The sequence below is a fragment of the Miniopterus natalensis genome, chromosome 7 (genome assembly GCF_054644295.1).
Source record: "Miniopterus natalensis isolate mMinNat1 chromosome 7, mMinNat1.hap1, whole genome shotgun sequence".
NCBI lineage: Eukaryota > Metazoa > Chordata > Mammalia > Chiroptera > Miniopteridae > Miniopterus > Miniopterus natalensis.
The window spans coordinates 18,232,672-18,254,940 of record NC_142087.1 but is presented as its reverse complement, the minus strand read 5'-3'; the positions used below and the strand labels follow the sequence as shown (position 1 = coordinate 18,254,940).

Sequence of the window (22,269 nt, the reverse complement as noted above, 5' to 3'; positions counted from 1 at the left end):
CGCCCTCCCCCGCGGAGGTGGCCGGCAGCGAGCCCCAACCCCCCGCCGACCCCTGGCCCTCGCGCGGGGCCGAAAAGATGTTTCCGGAAAACGGGATGAAGCGTCGCTCCTGGTGACGCCACTTCCGCGCGCCAGTTCCGGCGCGGCGCAGGGTGGGGCGGGTGGCAGTTAGCTGAGGCGTGTCATGAGCCTCTGGGCCTTGAACCGTGCGGGAGCTGTGGGCGCGCGGGCGGCTCGGCGCGGGGCGGGCGCGGCGCTCCGGTAAGGGGGCGTGCGGCGGGGCGGGCGCGGGGTGGCCTGGAGGCTCACGGCGGGGCGGAGGCCGCGCTTCCCGCCGCGGCCAGACCCCAGCCCTCGGCGCGGCTGGCCTCTGCCCGAAGCCGCTCCTGTTTGCGGTCTGAATTCGGGTGGGTTCTTATTTCTCTCCCTGGAGAGGTCTGGAGACAGGCAGGAAAGGGGTGTGTGCAGCGCGAAGTGCCCGGCACTGTGCTGATGCCTTTAAAATTCTCGCAGCCTTCAGGTGCTGAGGGAATTGGGGAGCGCGGGGGTGCGCCGGAGCTGGTAAAGAGGCCTGTGGGGAGCTTTGAGTACATCTGTTCCCGTCTTTCCAGCTCCCTCTTGGAATTCGTGCTCCTTGCCAGCAGTAAGCCTTCCTCTCCCCTCTCCCGCACAGCCTGCGCTTTTCTGTTTTGATGCGGGTGTAGAATAGTTAATGGCAGAGCACATAAACTTTAAAAAAAACAAAAAAACACTAATACAAATCAGAGGTGATTAAACTCCTTCATAAACCAACCACATATAGGCAGCTTGGACTGTAAGTTTTATAGAATTAAACTTAGATTACCATGTAATCGGATAGGGACGTTTAAAAACCTAGTCGTTGACGCATTTTAGTCTGTTTTAACGACAACAAAAAACAATAGGCCAAATGGAGTCACTTTTGCTAAGCCGCGTCACCAAACCAAAAAACCAACCTAACTGCAGTTTCAGTCCCCTCTTTCTGCCTATACAAACCTTCCATTTTGTACAACTGGTCAGGACTCCCTCTCAGTTGCTAGATGGGATGCGCCTGTTCCATCCCTCGAGCCCGTTAGATCTTCAAACTAGTTGAATTTTGTTCTTGAACACCTTTTGGGACAGCATATAAGTTAGCATACTCTTTTTTTCAGTACTTGATATCTGCACCTGTATGTAATTACTAAAAAGAGACATGACACCAATTCCTTTATAACGCTACTTATTTTTGGTTGAATGGAGGCGGTTTAAAATGACTCATTAATATCTGGGATTAAGTACATATAAAGCACCTGGCACCTAACCAGCACGTGCCCAGTAATGAGTAACTGACGTAATTATAATGGTGATTATTTGTAAAATCTTGTACCAGAGGAAGGCCAGGCTTTGGTGTTTTTTTTATGTTGCCTGTATTGAAATACTTAATTTGCTCTTTTAAAAGATGTGTTTCACTTTTAGAAATCAAATAGCTTCATGATCAAAATAGATTTACTTCTTTTATTATAGAGGAAAAATGCACAAATGTTTTTTGATTCAAATGTCTTTTTTTTTTTCTAATCCTCACCCAAGGATATTTTTTCCATTGATTTTCTATAGAAAGTAGAAGGGAGGGATAGAAAGGGATAGAAAGTGAAGGAAAGGGGGGGTAGAGAGAGAGGGAGAGAGAGAGATCGATGTGATAGAGACACAGCTATTGGTTGCCTCCTGCACCAGGCGGGGGATCCAACCTGCAAGTCAGGTACTTGCCCTTGACTGGGAATCGAACCCGAGATCCTTCAGTTCTCAGACCGACACTCTAGCCACTGAGCCACACTGGCCAGGGTCATTTCATAAGTTTATTTGAGCCTAAACTGACTACATATGCTTGGGAGCAAGATCTCAAATGCTCCTAAATGTCATTGTTTTTTCATCTTATCTATTATCGCTTAAACAAGTGACAAAATAGTCATGAATCTGGAAAATGAAACCTCTGCTTTCATTGATTGGATGGGGCAGAGAGGCAGGCAAGTCAGAAGGCACTGGTAACAGTACTGATAGCCAGGAGCTTATCCAAATTTACAACAAGCTTTATAAATCCTTTGCATTAACGGGATGCTATCCATCAGGGGGAAATAGGCAAAACGTTGATGTGTGTTCTGTTCCCCACCCTCTCTCTCCTTCCTCGCTGGCAAATAAGAGAATCACTTGAGTATATGCTCCTCTTGCTTCTTTCTGAAGGAGGGACAAGACGCAAACAATACTATAGCCAAATGGTTGAAAATTTGGACTTCGGATAAGTCCGAGTGATGCCATCTCATACCAGCCTGGCTACTCAGATATCTAATTTGGATTTAAGTCAGGACTCTTCCACCCTGTATGACTTTGGAAAAATTATGAGGCAGGGGAATGTTGGTGGCAAGATAAATATGAGCTCCGATTCTTGGCCAATGTCTTGACTGTCATTCTACCAGGACAAAACAGAGTGGGTATATAACGAGAATATTTTCACTCTGCCAAAAGAATATCAGGTTCTAAGAGCAGTGGAGCCTAAATTGCCAGTTGCTAGTATGTCATCACAGCTCTGAAATCCAAAACACTGCATCTGAGAGACCTGAATTTCTGGGCTATAAAACACCGTTGTTGTTTGCAGACAATAACAGTTTTCTTTGTTTTCAGACTGTAGTTGTGTCAGTGTGTTATGATGCCATCTCGTACCAACCTGGCTACTGGAATCCCCAGTAGTAAAGTGAAATACTCAAGACTCTCCAGCACAGATGATGGCTACATTGACCTTCAGGTAAGTGCAGTAGAGAGCTGATGAGACTGGCTGGCTGGCTGTTTCTGATGAGCTAGCAGGAAGACCTTCCAGGTGGAGGTTTTGCTAATTGTCCCTGGAGATTAGAGGGAGCAGCACAAAGGAAACCCAGCTCCTTTTCTGCCTCAGCCTGCGGAAGGAGGGACCTTGGCAGAGATGTTTCAAACGAATTTAAATACAGTTCCTTTGTAAGAATTTTTAGTTGTAATGCCAGAGCCCAGTAATAGCAAATTTTATTTAGTTTACCTAAAAAATAATCAGATTGTGTTTTGTTAAGTAGAAATTTTTTTTAAGGACTGTGTCATCAGTTTGTTTACACTTTAGTCAAAGCCAGTTCATCTTTTAAGGGAGAAACTAACTGCTAAAGCCTGCAGATTGTGGAATTCCTCCTTCTTTCCTGATGTTATGAGATCCAGTTTATTAAAGGTATTCTTTGTGCCAAACAGTAAGTAAAACAGAGTATTTATTAAGTTTGTACCCTACCCGATCATAAAATACTTAATGGCATAGCATCTTCTTTTGCCCATTTCTCCTTAGAGCAGAATATTTCAGGTAGAACGAGGGCCAAGGAAGAAGTAGCTGGCAGCCATCCTTTTAAATATAAACAAATCAATTATTCTTTGTACTCTTTGGACCTGCACTTGAAGGAGAGAGTTTTTTTTATGTGTGTTTTTTTTTAAAAATACATCTGGGAAGCTTCCAGGCAGTTAGGTCAGATATAGCCATGAGCAAACCTTAGAAAATTTGTTTCTGAATCTTAACCTTGAATTGAACTTGTTAATAAAGCAGGTTACTTGCTCTGTGGGACAGGCAGCTAATGCTTTAGAAAAAGCTGTTTCTAAAACCTTTGACTGTATGCTGACTTGACTTTGAAAGCCAGAAATCACTTGTTTTCTTATTTCTCCAGAGCATGTTGTTCACTCTTGAATTCCTCTAGATTAGTACAGCCTTCCATGTGCCAAGCACTTAGTAAATACATATCTAATCAATGAATAACCATAAAGTGTCTTTTGTTTTTGTAAGAAAATAGTTTTTTATGGTCTGTGGAATGAGACTAGAACTAGAAAGAATAACATTCTGTTAGGACTCATTGGTAGAGCAATAATAGAGCTTCGTCTCCTGCCTGTCCCTTTCCTTTTTCCCAGAGATGCACTGGGTAGCAGGACTTACTTCAAGACACATGAAGCATCCTCCCTGCTTTAAAGTATCTGAGCCGTGGTATTTTCATAATGCTCTTCCTTGTCTTTTTTTGTTTCTCTTCCAGTTTAAGAAAAGCCCTCCTAAAATCCCATATAAGGCCATTGCGCTTGCTACAGTGCTGTTTTTGATCGGCGCCTTCCTCATTATCATAGGCTCCCTCCTGCTGGCCGGCTATATCAGCAAAGGGGTAAGCTGAAGGGTTTGTGGGAATTTGCCACGAGGTCTTTAAAATGTCAGCCAGGGCTCAGTTGTTTCATATTTGAATTTAGCGCAGCAGATTACAGCAGAAAGAAGAAAAAGGATTTTGTTTGGGTTTTTTTTATAAAGATTTTGTTCTCTGATAACAAAACATGTGTTTCTTCCTTTGAGCAACAATGACCTTCTCCGACAGTTTCTCTGAGGTGGGTGGTGGCAGGTTGGCAGATTTTCCCTCTGAGATGTTGGGCACTTTTCCCACTCTCATAGTTTGGGATAGCAAAGCTAAGCATGGCATTGAGGACTCCTGGATGATACAGGCTGTAACTGGAGTAGAATGCTGTTATTGTAGCTTTGCAATGCTACAGACATACTAGTCTGGGGAGAATGGGTGAAACTTGTGAAGGTTTGGGGCGATTGACCAAGCCAGGACTCTTGGCTCACGAATCAGAGCGTTCTTATATTAGGTTTGGTTGCAGTTCCTATTGAGCTTCAGTGTGATACCTTACAAACCTGAAGTGGTATGTGGTGGTTCTTGGGCTGTATACAGACACTTAAACACAGCATTTAAGTTGTTCTGAACTAGCATCGACCATAATTCATGTTTGTTCTTCAACGCACACCAGGCGAAGGGATAGTTGCCATACTGCTCTGCAGAAGGAACACAGCCAAGAACTGAAACTGTGGGCATTATCATTGGACTCGGCAATAGTAGCACTGTCACAATAAAATGGCTGTATTTGGGTTTTAAGAAGTATATCTAATTAGGTCCTTAGCTATTTAAAACTATTCTATGGCCACCAGATGCTTACTTGGTGTGCAGTCTAAGTTTGAACACCTAACTTGAGGACTGTGCCTTCAGTTAACTTTCATTGCGGAATGCGGTATAAATCCCAGTTGTATAGTAAGGAATCTCTTAATCATGTTATAATAACAGAAAATGGAAGTGAGATCCATATGCAACAAATGCCATTTTACCTTGTGTGGTTTATAAAGACGACTTTATTAAAAAAGGATAAAGATGTTAATTAAGAAAATCACTAGCCCTGGCCAGTGTCACTTGGTTGAGCATTGTCTCATGCACCAAAAGGTCGCTGGTTCGATTCCCGGTCAGGACACATTGCCCAGGTTTCGAGCTCAACCCCCAGTAGGGGGTGTGCAAGGAGGCTGCCAATCAATGACTCTCTCTCATCGATGTTTTATGTCTCTCTCTCTCTCTCAAATCAATAAAAACATATTTTAAATAAAAGAATTTTTAAAAAATCACTAATAGATTTTGTTTTGTTTGTTTTTTCACTTTTTGTTATAAATATTTCAAATAAAACAGAAGTAGATGGAATAATATAATGAACCCCTATGTGTCCACCAACCAGCATCAACAATTATAAACATGTTGTTTCATCTATCCCCCTCAACTTTTTTTCTTTTGTATTAAAGCAAATACCAGATTTACATTTTGCTGGTAAATTCTTTTTTTTTTTTTAATTTTATTTTTGTTTAAAATATTACAGATGTCCTTTTTCTCCCCAATGATCCATTCCACCCCGTCCCATCCTGTCCCATTCCCCCTCCCCAGTCCCTCTCCCCACCATTGTCCGTGTCCTTGGGTTGTGCATATATGCATTGCTGGTAAATTCTTAAGTGTGCATCTTCAGTGTGCATCTCTAACAGTTTTTACGTAAATCTACAGGTGCTGTCTTAATATCGTTTACCTTGTTCTATTCCTCATATTTCTTGCAAACTGTTAGATACAGGTGCTTGTTTTTTTAATTTTTATTTATTAACTTTATTTTTTTATATTTTTATTGATTTCAGAGAGAGGAAGGGAAAGGGAGAAACATCAATCGGCTGCCTCCTGCACGTTCCCCACTGAGAATCAAGCCTGCAACCCTAGCATGTGCCCTGACCGGGAATCAAACCGTGACCTCCTGGTATATGGGTCAATGCTCAACTACTGAGCAACACTGGCCAGGCTATTTATTAACTTTAGAAAAGGAAGAGAAAGTGAGAAACATCAATTTGTTTTTCCACTTATTTGGTAGCTTCTCGTATGTGTCCTGCCCGGAGATTGAACACAACCTAGTGATATTGGGATGATACTCTAACCAACTGAGCTATCTGGCCAGGGCTAGGGACTTATTTCAATTTGAATTTAGTTTAGTTTTAGAAAGAATATGATTCTCAAACTTCAGTGTCAATCTGAATGACCTTTAGACTTGTTAACACGCAGATTCCTTGCTCACACTCCCAGAGATTCCAGTTCTTTTGGTCTAGAGTGAGGCATGAGAATGTGCATTTCCAAGTTCCCAGGAAATGCTGGTCTTCCAAGGACCACATTTGGAGAACACTGCTATAGCATTTACCTGAGGAGGCACGTAATGGTTGTCCTAATTTTTAGTTGATATTAAGATTGATTCCTGGGTTCAAGTGTCTTCAGCCTAATTCATTTATTATAAACTTCCCCATCACCCTTTACACTTATGAATCCAGTTTTATAATTTTCTGGATTTATCAGATGAGATTCCTTTATAAAGAACTTTCTCAAATTTGCTATTTGGTTACTCTGACATACAGTGTGTCTAGTAAAGGTAGGAAAAATACTTGATTACTTCTCTATATTAACCTTTATAAAAATATACCTAGCAACTTCAACAGATGACCAAATAATTATTATATCATTATAAACTCATTGTTTTTTTAAATGTATTTTTGCTTCAATTAATTGCAGTCTGTATTCTCTTTAACATATAAATTATCCCAAATTTGGTCGGTAGGAGCCCATTCAACTCACTCCTTTGTCTTTTGTTATTGTTAATCCTCACCCGAGAATATTTTTTCCATTGATTTTTAGGGAGAGGGAGGGAGGGAGTGAAGGGAGGGGTAGAGAGAGAGAGAGAGAGATAGAAACATCAATGATGAGAGAGTCATTGATCAGCTGCCTCCTGCACGCACCTGACTGGGAATCGAACCTGCAGCCCGAGCATGCACCCTAACCAGGAATTGAACCTCGATCTCCTGGATCATAGGTTGATGTTCAGCCACTGAGCAACACCAGCCGGGCCAGCCAAAATTATATTGATTCAGTAACTCATCAGTGTACATTGTGTAAATAGCCCTGTTAAAAGATTTGTAAATTGAGTTTAAGTCTTTGGATGAGGGAAATCTTCTTAAACTTAAAAACAATGGGAAAAATCACAAAGGAAAAAGGATAAGTTTAACTAGAAAACATTTAAAGCCACTTAAGAAAGCAAGACAGACAAAGCAGTTTTTGTAAGGTGAATCCATTCAGCACATTTATTGAGCTTCCATTATATGTTAGGCACAGCTGGGGATACAGGGATGACCAAAGTCCCTGTCCTGATGGAATTCCCGCAAAAGTTAAGCCCTACTGATAAAGAGACTAAACACCATCCCTCCCTCTGACCTATGAATCACTATCATGGGAATATACACTAAGGAAATAACCTGAAAGACCAAGAAAAACACTGGTTTAGTGTGGTGTTCTGTACAGTCACAAAAAATGAGAGGCAACTAAAATATCCAGTAATCTGGGGTGGTGGGGAAGAGTTAATTAAAGTTGTGGTACATCCATTACAGTGGAATGCTACAACCATTAGTTGACATATAACATTGTATTAGTTTTGACCTGGCACTGCGTGACCTGCAGCCATGCGCACCATGCACTGCTGCAGCCACCGCAACAGGAAGCTCATCATCCTGGACCACTGTCCTTAGGCCAGCGAGTAGGCTGCTAAATACATCAGGAATCACGTCATCCAGTTTAACCCAGGACCAGACAAGTATTTCAGCCTGGGGCTCTCCACTGGGAGCACCTCACTTGGCTAGTACAAGAAGCTAATTGAGTACTATAAGAATGGAGACCTGTCCTTCAAATATGTGAAGACCTTCAACATCAACAAGTATGTGGGTCTTCCTCGAGACCACCCAGGGAGTTACCACTCCTTTACCTGTAACAACTTCTTCAAGCACACTGACGTCCACCCCAAAAACACCCACATTCTGAATGGGATTGCAGCTGACCTGCAGGCTGAGAATGACGCCTTTGAAGAGAAGATCAAGGCAGGATTGAGGTGTTGTTGGAGGCATCACCCTAGTAGACATGTTGCCATCAATGAGCTCACTCTAGTCTGGTGTCTGGGACCTGTATAAAGATGCTGGACATGGACACCATCCTGGCCAATGCTAAGCTCTTTGATGGAGATCTCACCAAAGTGCCCACTATGGCCCTGTCATTGGGCATGGGCACTGTCAAGGATGCTAAAGAGGTGATGATCTTCATCACAGGTGCTCACAAGGCCTTTGCTCTATACAAAGCCACCCAGGAGGAAGTAAACTATATGTGGACAGTGTCTGCCTTCCAGCAGCATCCCTGTACTGTGTTTGTGTGCAATGAGGATGCCACCCTGGAGCTGAAAGTGAAGACCATCAAGTATTTCACAGGTTCAATGCTTGGTCGTAAGTTGGTGCGCCCCTTGTACAGTATCAAAGAGAAAGAAACAGAAAAGTCAGTTTTCTAAGAAACCATACAGTGATTGTGCTAATCCTGGTGTTGAGTACCTCTTTGGGACAGGCAGGTCTTTCTGGAAATTGTCTTTAGGAGGACAGAATTGTATTTCTTTAATCCAGTGTGGTTACTCCAGATAAATTGGTGAACTTACTTTTCTTGGCTCTGCAGCATGGAGCCCAGTCATGGAGTTTAGCTACAGGAGAAGTCACTTTTTGTAACTTACTCTTAATCAGCACCCTGGCCAGGTAGCTCAGTTGGTTAGAGCATGGCCCCGATACACCAAGGTTGTGGGTTCGATCACTGGTCAGGGCACATATAAGAATCAACCAATGGATGCATAAATAAGTGGAACAACAGCCCTGTCCGGTGTGGCTCAGTGGATAGAGGATCAGCCTGTGCACTGAAGGTTCATGGGTTCAATTTCTCTTCAAGGGCACTTACCTGGGTGCAGGTTCAATCCCTGGCCTGTGTGTGTGGGAGGCAACCAATCAATATGTGTCTCTCACATTGATGTTTCTCTCTCTCTCCCCCTCACTCCCTTCTACCCTCTCTGAAAATCAGTGGAAAAAATATCCTCGGGTGAGGATAACAGAAAAATAAAAAAGTGGAACAACAAATCCATGTTTCTCTTTCTCTTCTTCTCCCTCCCCTTTCTGAAATTTTCTTTAAAATGAGAAAAAAACCAAAACTTTTAATCAGAAAAACCACTCCATAATTTTTATGTCTGTTCCACACAGATGAGGGATTTTTAGCTTTTTGTTCTGCCTCTGATGTTCACATGAACAACACACTTCTGTCATGAATTTCTATCCTTATATGCAGATTTTCATTTTGGGAGAATAGGGGCTTTTTGTATTGGACAAAACCTCTGTAGCAGCTTGAGAACCCCTCTCAAGCAGGCCTGCCCCTTATTTGAGAATCACTATTCTAGATTAAGGAACAAACTCTCAATATCTAAAATCAGCATAAGGAGGCAGTCTCTCTTAGTCAATACAAGTGCCATGGAAAGAAAACTGCCCCTTTCATTCCTTGTTTTTTTCTTCTTTTTCTCTCTCTCAGTTGGCCTTTCCATGAACTCTGAGGACTCCTTGGGGAGGATTTGGGAGGGTTGGGCTAAAGAGAAGGCTTTGCTGATAAACTCAGAGCCTCAAGGGGCCCAGCAATGTCAAACTCCTCTCCCTTAGGGGCCCTCCAGCACCGGGAGGAAGGCGGAAATCCTTTTCCCACCTGTATTTTTGTTTCAAGGCCTCACTGTGGCTTCCCCCTTTTACATACTCATTGAGAAGTAGAAGGACCTGGCCAGTGTGGCTCAGCGGTTGAGCGTCAACCAAGGATCCAGAAGATCAAGGTTTGATTCCCGGTCAGGGCACATGCCCGGGTTGCAGGCTCCATCCCCAGTTGGGGGTGTGCAGGAGGCAGCCAATCAAGGACTCTCATCATTGATGTTTCTCTCTCTCTCCCTCTCCCTTCCTCTCTCTGAAATCAATAAAGATATATTTTAAAATAATAAAAGATAAAAAAATTAATAGTCTACTAGGGCAACAGACACTGGCATGATTTCAATGAGTTCTTCAGTCAAGGTGATGGGGTCTGGGGCAAGCAGCTCAATTATGAGTTTAGTCACAACACAAGTGATATGTTCTGCTTCCCTAGGGAGCTAAGTACTAAGACAACATACAAGTGCTTCTAAAGCTGCCTTTCTCCACCTAAAATATCCTGCCCTTCTCACCATCAAGTTCATGTGACCTGCTCTGATGGGCCCATAACATCAGGAAATAGAACGCTTTTGTCCCTTTATCCTTCATCCCTGTTCACAGGATGAGTCTGTTGCTTTGCCTTCCTTTTACTCTGAAGCCTCTTCCTCCCTATCTTTGTGCCTGTTTCAAGCTGCTGCTGCCTCTATTTCTGGTGATCTTTCAGAGCCTGGCTCAGGCCTCTGCTATGTTCAGTACCAGCAATTTGTCTTTAGCTTTTATACGTGATCGTGTTGTCATTCTGTTTTAATCTAATAGATCAGTGGACTTGTTTACAACATGATATTTTCTGTTAAATATAACCATTATATTAGTTTCAGGTGTACAACATAAAGATTCAGTGTCTGTATATATTGTGAAAGATCACAGTAAGTCTGGTTAGTATCCATCACCACACGTAGTTATACATTTTTTTGTGTGATAAGAACTTTTAAAATCTACTCTCTCATCAACTTTCAGATATAGAGTACAGCATTCTTAACTGTAGTCACCATGCTCTACATTACATCCCCAGGACTTATTTTTTAACTAGAATTTTGTACCTTTGACCACCCATTCCTCCCATCTCCCTACCTCATAGTGAAGAGCTTTAGTAATACTTTGGCAATATCTTGTTATAAGAGACAAAAACAAGGCACAGGGTGTGTTCACAACTAAAAACTTTAAAGAAGGAGCAGAAGAAAATAAGCCAAAATATCTGTGGATGAACATGGATAATTTATTTTCTTTATAATTTTTAGTACTTTACAGTTTTTCTACAATTGTTAATCAGGAGAAAAAGAGATGTAAAACTTTGCCTTAGGTAGGGTACTACCCAAAGAAAATGCTCTGAAAAGTATAAGATACTGATTATGGATTGGACCCATGTGTTATTTTAAAATTTTTAACTTGTGTGGTACTAATGTGTTTGCCTCCTTCTGCCACCAGGGGGCAGACCGGGCCGTTCCCGTCCTGATCATTGGCATCCTGGTGTTCCTGCCAGGATTTTACCACCTGCGCATCGCCTACTATGCATCCAAAGGCTACCGGGGTTACTCCTACGATGACATTCCAGACTTTGATGACTAGCACCCACCTCAGCCCTGAGGAGCAGAGTCAGATGGGACTGAGCTCAGCTTTGAGATACTGAGCAGAAACTATGGCTTAGGGCTAAGGAATTCTGCAGTTTGCAGACGTTTAACAAAACAATGGCTAGGTTTTATGGGTCCACCCTACAGATGCTAACGGAGCTTACAATTAGCTAATTAGGGCATATATATTTCAGCTCCTGGTTCTGACAAAAGCTGACAAGTTTTTCCACATGAACCTGTATCATGGAAGAATAGCAGTGTTAATTGGAAAAAGCAGGAGGTTATTCTGTAGTGGGAAGTGTTGCTGTCACCACCCTTTTTAGAGTTGAGCATTTCTTTTAAATAGTCTTTATTGTCAGTTTGTTCTTGTGACAAATGGAAGTACGCAGTATATCAGAATTCTTGTTACTAAGTAATTTATTTTGAAAATACCTAAGTATCTTATCCCCTATGCTTTAACTTCATGCTCTAGTGGAACACCTTGGCAAAATCAGATATTAGTGTGGATGCGTCTGTAATATTTCTTACTTGCTTTCCTGTTAAAAGCAATCAGAAATTTTAAACCTCAGAACAAGTTTTCAAAATGTAGACACACTCTGTTCAATCCTTGGGCAGCTCTAACCTGGTTCACCATTAGCTTGGGCACCATATAATTTGTGTAATTCTATCCTTTATAGATTAAGATGTTCTGTATGTCATGCTTTTAAGGACTGGGCTTTGGGCTGTTTTCTGAGGAAGAATGTAGATAAGTGGGGGTTATTTAGAGTTTATAACCCCATTATTGTCACCTTGTATTGTGATGTCCTGCTGAAGATCACAAGATTTGGCCTGGATCCCTAGGGGACTAGACTGCCTTAATTTGATTCTATTTCCTAGCTTGCAAAAAGTGACTTACGTTCAAAAGAAATTAAAATGTCAAAATCTAAATTCTACACTTAAATTAGTTCATTTTAAACATATTTCAGAAAACATTTTAATGATTAAATGATATCTTAGATCCCAATATCAAGGACTACTTTTATTTTTAGATAACTGGCATTGTAAGTCAGACTGCTTTTCAGTCATTCTGTTAGTCTGAGGTTGTGGATTGGGCAGCTAGAAGCCTGGAAGTGCTATTAGCTGGGATTTGGAGGGCTGTAGGTAGAGCAAGTTTACTGGGGAAGATGAGTTTAACTTTGGGTGTCTTAAGTTTTAGATGCTCAGCATCCAAGTGGAGCTGTTGACTAGGCAATTGCAATATGCAGGTTTGGAGTACAGGAATGGAGCCTAGGCTGGAGGTAGAAGTTTGGGAGTCAGTGGTAGGACAATATATCCAAGAACTGTGGGGCTTTATGAGATCACCCACAGAGTGTGCACATGGGAAAAAACACTAGGACTCCGGAAATGAGGGACAAAAAGGGTGACCTGAAGCAGCCTCTAGGGTTAGGTATATTTGTTAATGGGAGGGTAGGCTGGGGAATTCCAATAGTCTAATTAAAGTTCTTGGGACTTGGCAGTGAAGATGTAAGGAAATATATAAAGCTTTATCCTGGGCAGTGTTTGCAAAGCAAAGCTCACACCAGAAGTTCCTTTTCATAAGGATAATGATGCTATTGGTAAGGGTGGGGCGAATGGAACGGAAGGATATAAAGTGAAAAGTAAGCATTTGGTTGGGGTGAGTAAGCATTTGTTTCCCCAGCCCATTCCCCAAGGTTGTCTTAAGTTTCTTGTATACCCTTCCTCCCTTCCAGAAATGTTTTAAGTATGACTGTATATCCTTTTGGGGAAAAAAAAAAAAAACCCAAAACAAAAAACGTGGTATCCCATTGTATCATTTTATATATTTTTTTCTATCCTATTTTGTATATCTTTCTATATCCACAGAGATCAGCCACATTTTTAAAATGTAAATTATAAGTACAGTTTTTCATGCTGTGTGTGTAGTCATAGGGTTCTAAGAGCAGAGACCATAAAAGTCAGATTCCTAGAGCAGGAATTCCCTCTTGGATGTCCCCTGAGGAATGGCCTTTGCTGTTCTATTTGAACATTCAGGCTCATAATTTCATTCCATTTGGGAATTTTACAGGAGTATTGTTTATTAAGCCAAAATTGGAATACCTATGAATATGGATTGACAGTGGTTGTATATTCTGGTGCTTTATACAGAACATCTAGACCTGCGTAATAATAGTGAATGTTTCTTGAACCCTTTCCCCGATGTTATGTGAAGCACTTTCGTTATGTATCCTATTTCATTTTAGTCCTTGGGGAAAACCCTGAGTAAGATTCTTAGGTAGTAGGTTGGATATTTGCAAGTCAAACTTAGAAAAAACCTGAATTTACTCATACCACGTATGAAAACCAAATGACTTTAGGGAGTGCACAGGTAAAGGACTATGGACTGTAGTAGGAGGGATGAACACCAATCGCCAAGTGTATATTTTGCCTAAAAGTGACTCTCCCCCGCCCCTCTACCCCTGGCCTTTACAATGCTGGCCAAACCATGTGCCCTAGCCTTATAAGGGTTTTCTTATTAACAACAGTTATGCCTCTCAAGTCTAAAACTCTTGCCCAGTTGCATCAGCTTTTCTATATATCATGGAGATTCCAGACCCATTGCTTCTGGATGAGCTTCCCCTGGTCAGTGCCAGAAGCATATTCTTTCTTCCAGGCATTGTCAGTGCTAAAGGTACAACAGGAAGTGACAGGGTTTGGTTAGTGAAGGGCAGAATTTGCAAATTAGTGGCCACACAGGTTGGCCTGCACTCTGTTTTTAAAAATGAAAAGGTTCACATGATCTTGACTTTTGGCTTTTCTTTGTTACTGAGAGGCTACAACTGGAGTAAGGTAGCAAAGCACCTTTGGCTGAGCGGAATTCTCCAGTTCACAGCAGTTCTCACCACTGCTTAGTTACTTTTATTCCCAACCTGCTAATTTTCTTCATTAAGGGCGAAGAGTGTCTGACTGGCGAGCCCAGTGCTTGTCGTCATTTAGGTTTATTGAATTAAGAACCAAAGCCAATAGTGTTTTCCACCGCAGGACACCTCTGTGGGATATGGACAGATGGGCTGGTACCATTTGATTCAGACTTTCCTAAATGACCCTCCGTCACCTGGCTGGCAGGCCATCTACTCTTTAGAGTTGGTGTTACCTAGTGAGTCAAGTCCAATGAGCCCAGTTCACAACCACCTGCGAGTCCCCTCCTCTGAGGTCATGCAATGTTCCTGCTAGCTGGCACAAAAGAACCTCCTGTTACTGGTATGGTGAGGGAAGCTGGTAGAGGGGCAATCGTAGCCTTGACTTTCTGCTGATCTTCAAAGGGTTATAAACCAAATCAAACCACCTTAGTTACCTTGCTCTGTCATCTAAATTCCTATCCTGAGACTTCTGTCCTAGATTTAGTCCCACAGACTCCTGGCCTCACAGGTGTGTGGTTCAGTCATGATTTAGTGCCAGGGTGGGAAGACACAGACTACTTCATATTAGATACAAGGTATTGGGCAAATTACCTCTGAGGCTTCAGTTTCCTTATATTGTAAAGTGGGAAAAAACAGTTCCTACATCATAGGGTAATTGCGAGGATTAAATAAAACAATGTGGATCCTGGCTGGGGAGCTCAGTTGGTTAGAGCATCATTCCAATATGCCAAGGTTGCAGGTTCAGTCCTCGGTCAGGGCACATATAAGAATCAACCAATGAATGCATAAATAAATGGAACAACAAATTGATGTTTCTCTCTCTCCCTTCTCTAAAAGCAATCAATAAAAAATTTTTTAAAAGAAACAATGTGGGAGGGTGCTTCCACAGAGCCTAGCATATAGTAAGCACCCAGTAAATGGAAGCTGCTCTTTGAGAAAGTGAAAGTCGCACTTTGGCTTCAAGAAGTAGTGCATGCGGTGAAGCTGAGGAGGGGAGAGCCCATCACTTATTCCCGAGGCCAACCTGCTGCTCCATGGCTAAACTACCCCAGAGCTAAGGGCCTGAGCCAGCATGGCAGTCAGCCCCAGCCCGGCAGAGCTCTCTCCCTTGACAGAACTGCCTACTGGCAGGTGTGAGGAGGTCTCCAGTCCCTGGCCCTCTTCCAGTGTGCAGCTGGGCCTGGGAGGCTGTGTGCTCCAGTCCTCTGGAACCAAAGCACCCCGTTGTAGCCAACACATGGGCCACAGAGGCCCCTGCCCCAGGAAGCCCTTCAGGGAAGGCCATGAAGACGAGGTGATGCAGCTGGAGCCCCCTCAGAGCAGCTCTCCCTGGACCTTGTTCCCTCTCCTCCCCAGGGTTCCATTTTTACCTCTTTCTGCACGTTCTGTCTTCAGTCTTGCCCCTTTGCTTTTCAAAGTGTGGTGTGTGGACCAGCAGCATCAACATCACCTGGGAACTCAGAAACGCAGAATCTTGGGCTTGCCCCAGCCCTGCTACATCAGAACCTGCATTTGAACAAGACCTTCAGGGGGTGCTTTGTGTGTCAGTGTCTCTGAGAAGCGCTGGTCTGGGGCGCCCTGCACCTCCTGCATTTCCTTACTTTGAGACTGGACCTCCTGGCAGCCAATGGCTAGGTGTGGGAGGCACCCAGGAGGTATAGCCCCTCCTCCATCCATTATTTTCTAGCTAAAGCAGTAACAACTCCCAGGATCTTGCAGTTTCACAGAAATGTCACCAAAATAATGCAGGGAGCTTTGTGAAAGTGAGAAATCAAAACAAAGCCCCACAGGTGCAGAAGGTCTGTGGTAGAACTGGAAGCACATTTTGGTGCTCTGAAGGCCAAGGAAAGGGAACAAGGTGTAATTTATGAACCCAGTGAAAGGCAGGATATCTTTTCTCTTGGTTTCTGTGGAAGGTAGGCCTAGTAGCTCAGGAGTTAGCCTGAACACTGGAGGTGCTTCACTCCCTGCCTCTGACTAATGCCTCCCTTTGTTCATTCCTCTCATTAACTTGAGCCAGCTAGAAAATGCTCCAGTCTGAAGGATCAAGTTTTGTTTTTTGTTTTTTTTAATTTATCTTTATTGGTTTTGGAGAGGGGAAGGAAGAGGGAGGGAGACATAGAAACATCAATGATGAGAGAGTCATTGATCAGCTGCCTCCTGCATGCCCCTGACTGGGGATCGAGCCTGCAACCCGGGCATGTGCCCTCACCACTCGTTTTATTTATGCATTCTTTGGTTGATTCTTGTATATTCCCTGACACGAGATTGAACCCGAAACCTTGGTGTATTGGGATGATGCTCTAACCAATTGAGCTACCTGGCCAGGGCCGCCTTGGTGTGTTTTTTTTGTGTTTTTTAATAGCAATACAATTTTATTTTGTGGTCATAACATATTATCTTAATCTATTCCCTTATCAACATAGAATATTTGCGTATCAGCATAGCAGTCATAGTGACCCTTTTAAAATATGTCATTTCCTCTCAAAATTCCACATTGGCTTCACATCTGACTCATAGTGAAAGCCTGCATTCCTTCAGTGGTCCACAGGGCTCAACGTGATTTCTCCTCCCCCTTGCCTCCATTCACTATGCTCCTTGACTTCTCCAGGGATTGAGCCTGCAACCAAGGCACGTGCCCTTGGCCGGAATTGACCCTTCAGGCCGCAGGCGATGTTCTAACCACTGAACAACCCGGCCAGGGCCCTTTATGCCTTTCTTTATGTTGCTTTTTCTATTTCTTTGCTTCAGTCTCTATCTTTCAGGTGATTCTTAACTGTCAGCTCATGTTAAAGATTGAAAATACAAAACAGTGGAGCTCTGTGCTTGTGGAAGGGCCTTGTTTACTATGGGATTGTCTGTGGGACACTGTCTGGGCCATTCACTGGGGAACACCCATGGTCAGTAACTTTAGGTCTTTCCCAACATCTAGGAACCACGTTGGTGAAGGCTGGCATTCTCAACCCTCAGTATGTAGACTCTTACTTAATCCCCATTCTCAGTATGGTGTTCCTCCCACCTCGAGTGTAAGTGGTATCTCCCAACCTCTCAGTTAAAACCTGATTTCAAAACCCTGTGCAAAGAACAAACTCGGAGATTTCTGCCAGAGTATGGGAATGATCTTTGACCTGTTGCTCAGAGTTGGGGAGTAGAGCTAAGGTTTAACTCATTTTACTTGTTATTGAAGTATAGTATGCATACAGAAAAATACAGAAATCAAAAGTTGATGTCGCCCTGGCTAGGGTGGCTCAGTTGGTCGAGCATCATCCCATACGCTGAAAGGTCACTGGTTCGATTCTCAGGGCACATACCCAGGTTGTGGGTTTGGTCCCAGGTCGGGGTGCGTGCAGGAGGTGGTCGATCGATGTTTCTCTCTCACTGGTATTTCTCTCTCCCTCTCCCTTCCTCTCCCTAAAATAAATTAAAACTTTTTTTTTTTAAAAAAAACTTGATGTCTTCATAAAGTTAACACATAAAATCTAATTCTTAAATTGACTTTTAGCCAATCCACTCATGTATATTTCACCTCTATCCCCACTTGTAGAGGTACTTGGCATCACCAGTTCCCTGAGTTTGGGTGGGGGGAAAGGTTCTGTTTTATAAAATCATGTTGCTGCCTGGCTGGTATGACTCAGTGGTTGAGCATCTACCCATGAACCAGTTGGATTCCTGGTCAGGGCACATGCCCAGGTTGCAGGCTCAATCCCCAGTAGGAGGCATGCAGGAGGCAGTGGATCAGTGATTCTCTCATCATTGATGTTTCTATCTCATCTCTCTCCCTTCCTCTCTGAAATCAATGAAGATATATTTAAAAATTAAGTAAGTAAGTAAAATAGCCCTGGCCGGGTAACTCAGTTGGTTAGAGCGTCGTCCCCGGTCAGGCACATACGAGAAACAACTAAGGAAGGCATAAATAAGTGGACAACAAATCAATGTTTCTCTTCTCCGCCCCCTGCTCTCCTCCCTTCCTCTCTCTCTCTAAAATCAATCAATAAAATTTTTAAAAAATAAAATAATTTCATTGAATTTCAATCATGAGTTGTCATTCTATCAGGTGATTGAAGTGTATACTCTGTCATTATGAGTGTACCCTTTCCTTCCAGGTTTGCCATCTCTGTTGGAGAAGGGGGGTCCAGTAGTCTCAAGGCCTCTAGGGAGGGGAAGCATCTGGCTATTGTGTGTGTCCACACTGGCATTTTCTGGGTTGTACTTGGTTTTTCTCAACCTCAGGTGTTGGTCCATACAGGTAGCTGCGGTGTTGTCCCTTATTCTCAGCGGCATATTTTCTTAAGGTCTCTATCTCTCAGCTCCTTCTGCCCTCCTTTTGGGTACATGAGACCATGAGGTGGCTCTTGTGCCTACCAAGTGGGAGTGTCCAAGGTTCTTTACTGCCTTTGGGCTCCTTCTGGACACTTACGAAATTAATTCTGCTGTTCCTGGCTCCGTGATGGGGTGCGTGGGAACTGGGCTGTCACCAATCCAGCTGTCCGACTCTGCCTATCATAGCCTTTACATTTCTCAAAGAAATGATAGGAACGTGCTGCTTCCCAGGCTCTACTTAGAAAAAGGGCATAGGTCCCTTCCGATTCCAATTTCCCAGTCTGTCAAGGATATGGCTTGTTCTCTTGCTGGCAGCTTTCCCCTTCCACCCCCACACCCTCCATTTATGGCAGTGCTTGGGCTTCTGGGGGAGGGGCACAGGATGCGGGAGAACACTGAGGTTTTCAGCGACTTGCTTCCTTCTAACTCTCCTCTTTTCTCTGAACCCAGAGCCTTTCAGTGAATCTAAAGAAGCACCAAACCAAAGCACATTAACTAAAGATCAAGCAATCTGTGGGGAAGAGTCTTTTGTTTTACTTCTAATTGTCATGGACTAATGTTTTGGGCCTATACACTGTTCAGTAAGATGAGCCTGCCAATCATGCATTTGGATATTGTGGCAACGTCAAATTGCTATAAAAGTTTCTAAATTCTTGCTCTCAATATCTGTATTTAACTCATGGTCCAGTGGCAAAGAGCTGACCAGCAGTGAGTAACCTGATATAAAAGCTCACTCGCCTCTTCATCTGCTCTGCCAAATCTGATAAAAACATTCGAAACTAAAAATTCCAAGAACTTGACTTTCTCTTCCTGTGCATTCTTCTGTGTCATCCCTTCTTTAAGCCAGTAGGCACAGAATCCTGTCGGTGCTGCCAGGCTGGAGAGAAGTGGTGTGGAGGTCACAGAAAATAGTGGAAATGAAAATTGTATCGGTTAGCACAAGAAGTTTCACTCTTGCTGCAGAAATGAGAAGTATAGAATTGGTTGTTAGTAAAAGGAAGAGAGCAAGAGATTATAATTTGTAAATAAATAGAATGCGACCTACAAAAACCAGGAGATTGCTAATAAGAGAGTTCAGTTGGGTGAACAGTAACAAACTATTAGAATAATTGAAAGGTTAAGGGTCGGTGGTGTGTGGGGAGGCTAAATATCCATCTCAGACGATGAATAAAGAAAAACTGAATTAATGTAAGGAAAAGGGGATGGGGAATGGGGATATCCAAAGGGGAAGGGCTACACAGCACTGAGTCAAAGGGTATTGGGTCCATGATGGGAGCAAAAATATACTTAGGACAGTGAAACAGGGAAGGAGCATAGAAAAAGCAGCCAGAAAGCCTCGGCTAGGCTGCTTTGGCTCACTGAGAAGTCAGAGAAAAGGGGGCCTTGGAGACAGGTTCAGGGGGTAAGCCCGGGACGAGCTGCCACTGCCCATTGCTCCCCTGGTTGCAAGTCTCGCAGGGTTCCCTCGGAGGGAAGAAGGGAGATGGAGATGGTGCTGGCATGCTTCCATAGTGGGAGCACATACTGGGTCCTTTGTCCTGCCTGAGTGTATTTATTTAACTCTTTCTTGCAGGCAGGAATCTTAGGGGAGGTCTCAGGGGAGGGTCTCAACAGAATATTCACCATCTTTCCAGGTGTGCTTTTTCAGGGTCATGGTCTCCATTGATTGGTTGGTGCCAGGGCAGGGGGGTCCTTCGTCACTGTATCTGTTCCTGAGGCAGCCACGGAGTCACTTGTCTGGTTTGCTGCTTTTCTGGGCCTGGAGCTGGAATACAGCTGAGGCCTAGATTTTATCTTTAGGGCGGAAATGCTCAGAGGATCTAAACCACAAGACCAGAGATATGATAGGGGAGAGTAGGTTCCCCTGAGGACAAGGTTCTTGTTTTCCCAGTTTTGTCCCTTGCTAGTCATCTGGGGCTTCCCGCCCTGGTGAGTTTCTGTACCTGAGTTTTCTATATCTGCTCATGTCTGTCTAACAATAATTATTAGAAAACATAATAAGGGTCTCATTCATAATAACTATGAAACAAAAGACTTGGAGATCAAATTAATAGGACGATACTAAATAAATTTGAAGAAAATCACAAAACCTTACTGAGACATTTGACTTAAAAGGTTTTATTAAAGTAGTAAGTCTTATATTGTAAAAAGATGTAAATTTGTCTACAAATGTAATCCTGTTCTCACGAAAATCACATAGGATGGGTAAAGCGGACTTGACAAAGTGATTCTCCAATCTATCTAGAAAGTAAAGGGATGGTAAAAGCCAGAAAACTGTAAAGGGAGAATCTTGAAGGAGTACATACCCTCTGATATTAAATGTCATGTTGCTCGGCTGTTGTGGCTCAGTGGTTGAGCATCGACCTGTGATCCAGGAGACTGTGGTTCGGTTCCCAGTCAGGGCACATGCCCAGGTTGCAGGCTCGATCCTCAGTGGGGGCCACACAAAGGAGTAGGGTGCAGGAGGCAGCCGATCAATGACTCATCATTGATGTTTCTGTCTCCCTCCCTCTTCCTTCCTCTCTCTCTAAAATCAATAAAGACATTTTTTTAAAATGGCATTATTAAGCTACAGAAATTAAAACAGGGCAATTCTATACACGTATCAAAAGAGAAGTCAGTGGAACAGAATGTCTACCCAAAAAGAGCCCTAAATATCAATTAAAATTTAGTATATGATAAATGGGCAATTAAAATCACTAGAGAAAGGCTGGCTTATTTAATAAATGGTGTTAGAACAACTGATTAACAAATGTGCTCATCTCTCCTGGGCGTCTGTTTGTATTATACTTCCTCATCTCTTCCATCTGGGTGTCGCCATGTGACTTTCATTGGCCAATTGAGTGATGTGTCACTTCTGAGAAGAAACTTTAGGAGCCAGGCAAAGGAACTGGGCTCTTCTCTATTCCAGTCTTTGGCTACTGGCCATGGGGAAGTGGAACTTCAAAACTCCCAGATATTTCCAGCCCTTTGGGTAGTCATGGGGACTCCTATGTCCAGGGGCACGCTTCTGAAGGTTGCTGGTGGCGCCATCCATAGCAAATCTGGGGAGCGATGGGTGCACAGTGCTGGCCGAAGGTGGGCCTTCAAGAGAGTCTACTGCAGGGCAGAAATGACCAGGGTCTGCTGTGAAAGCTGGTTCCAGATGGGCAGGCCCAGGGAGCTCAAGAGTGGGGCAGGGGGCAAGTGTAGTACCTTAAGGGGAGCTGCTGCCAAAAGAGCCACACAAAGGAGTAGGTTGCAGGTATGGCAAAAGGAAAAGCCCACCACAGGCCTGGGAGAATGTAGCTGTGGAAATGAGAACAGCAAAATGTGAGGTTGAGGGGGACAAGGAAGCCCTTTTCCAGTTTCCCCCATCTTGGTATATCAGCCCCTAATAATCCAAGCCTCAGACTGGCCTCGGGCTAGCCTATCTGTGAGCTGGCAGCCTGCTCACCCAGGCTCTGTGAGCTGCTCTTCGCTGGGTCCCAGGGGCAGTCACTGGTGCCAGGCCTCA

General features: G+C 43.4%; 1 protein-coding gene and 1 pseudogene across 2 annotated transcripts; both read left to right on the top strand.

The window, feature by feature from the left end:
* Positions 1-162: 162 nt before the first annotated feature.
* TMEM230 (transmembrane protein 230) lies at positions 163-13,746 on the top strand. Of its 2 annotated transcripts, none has more exons than XM_087818857.1 (4): positions 163-261; positions 2,671-2,791; positions 4,074-4,196; positions 11,414-13,746. In XM_087818857.1, exons 2-4 carry the CDS (start codon positions 2,693-2,695, stop codon positions 11,552-11,554), a joined length of 363 nt encoding a protein of 120 aa, XP_087674983.1. In that variant the 5' UTR covers positions 163-261; positions 2,671-2,692; the 3' UTR covers positions 11,555-13,746. The 2 variants fall into 2 exon arrangements, with proteins under 2 accessions (XP_087674983.1, XP_016067543.1); XM_016212057.2 differs by lacking the exon at positions 163-261 and adding an exon at positions 326-407.
* LOC107536386 (glucosamine-6-phosphate deaminase 1 pseudogene) lies at positions 7,883-10,042 on the top strand (annotated as a pseudogene).
* Positions 13,747-22,269: the final 8,523 nt, after the last annotated feature.

Excerpts from the sequence above, each read along its gene's own strand:
- TMEM230 (XM_087818857.1), top strand. The coding sequence starts at position 2,693 with ATGATGCCATCTCGTACCAACCTGGCTACTGGAATCCCCAGTAGTAAA. Across the intron at positions 2,792-4,073 it reads ATGGCTACATTGACCTTCAG|TTTAAGAAAAGCCCTCCTAA; the intron begins GTAAGTGCAGTA and ends TTTCTCTTCCAG. Across the intron at positions 4,197-11,413 it reads CCGGCTATATCAGCAAAGGG|GGGGCAGACCGGGCCGTTCC; the intron begins GTAAGCTGAAGG and ends TTCTGCCACCAG.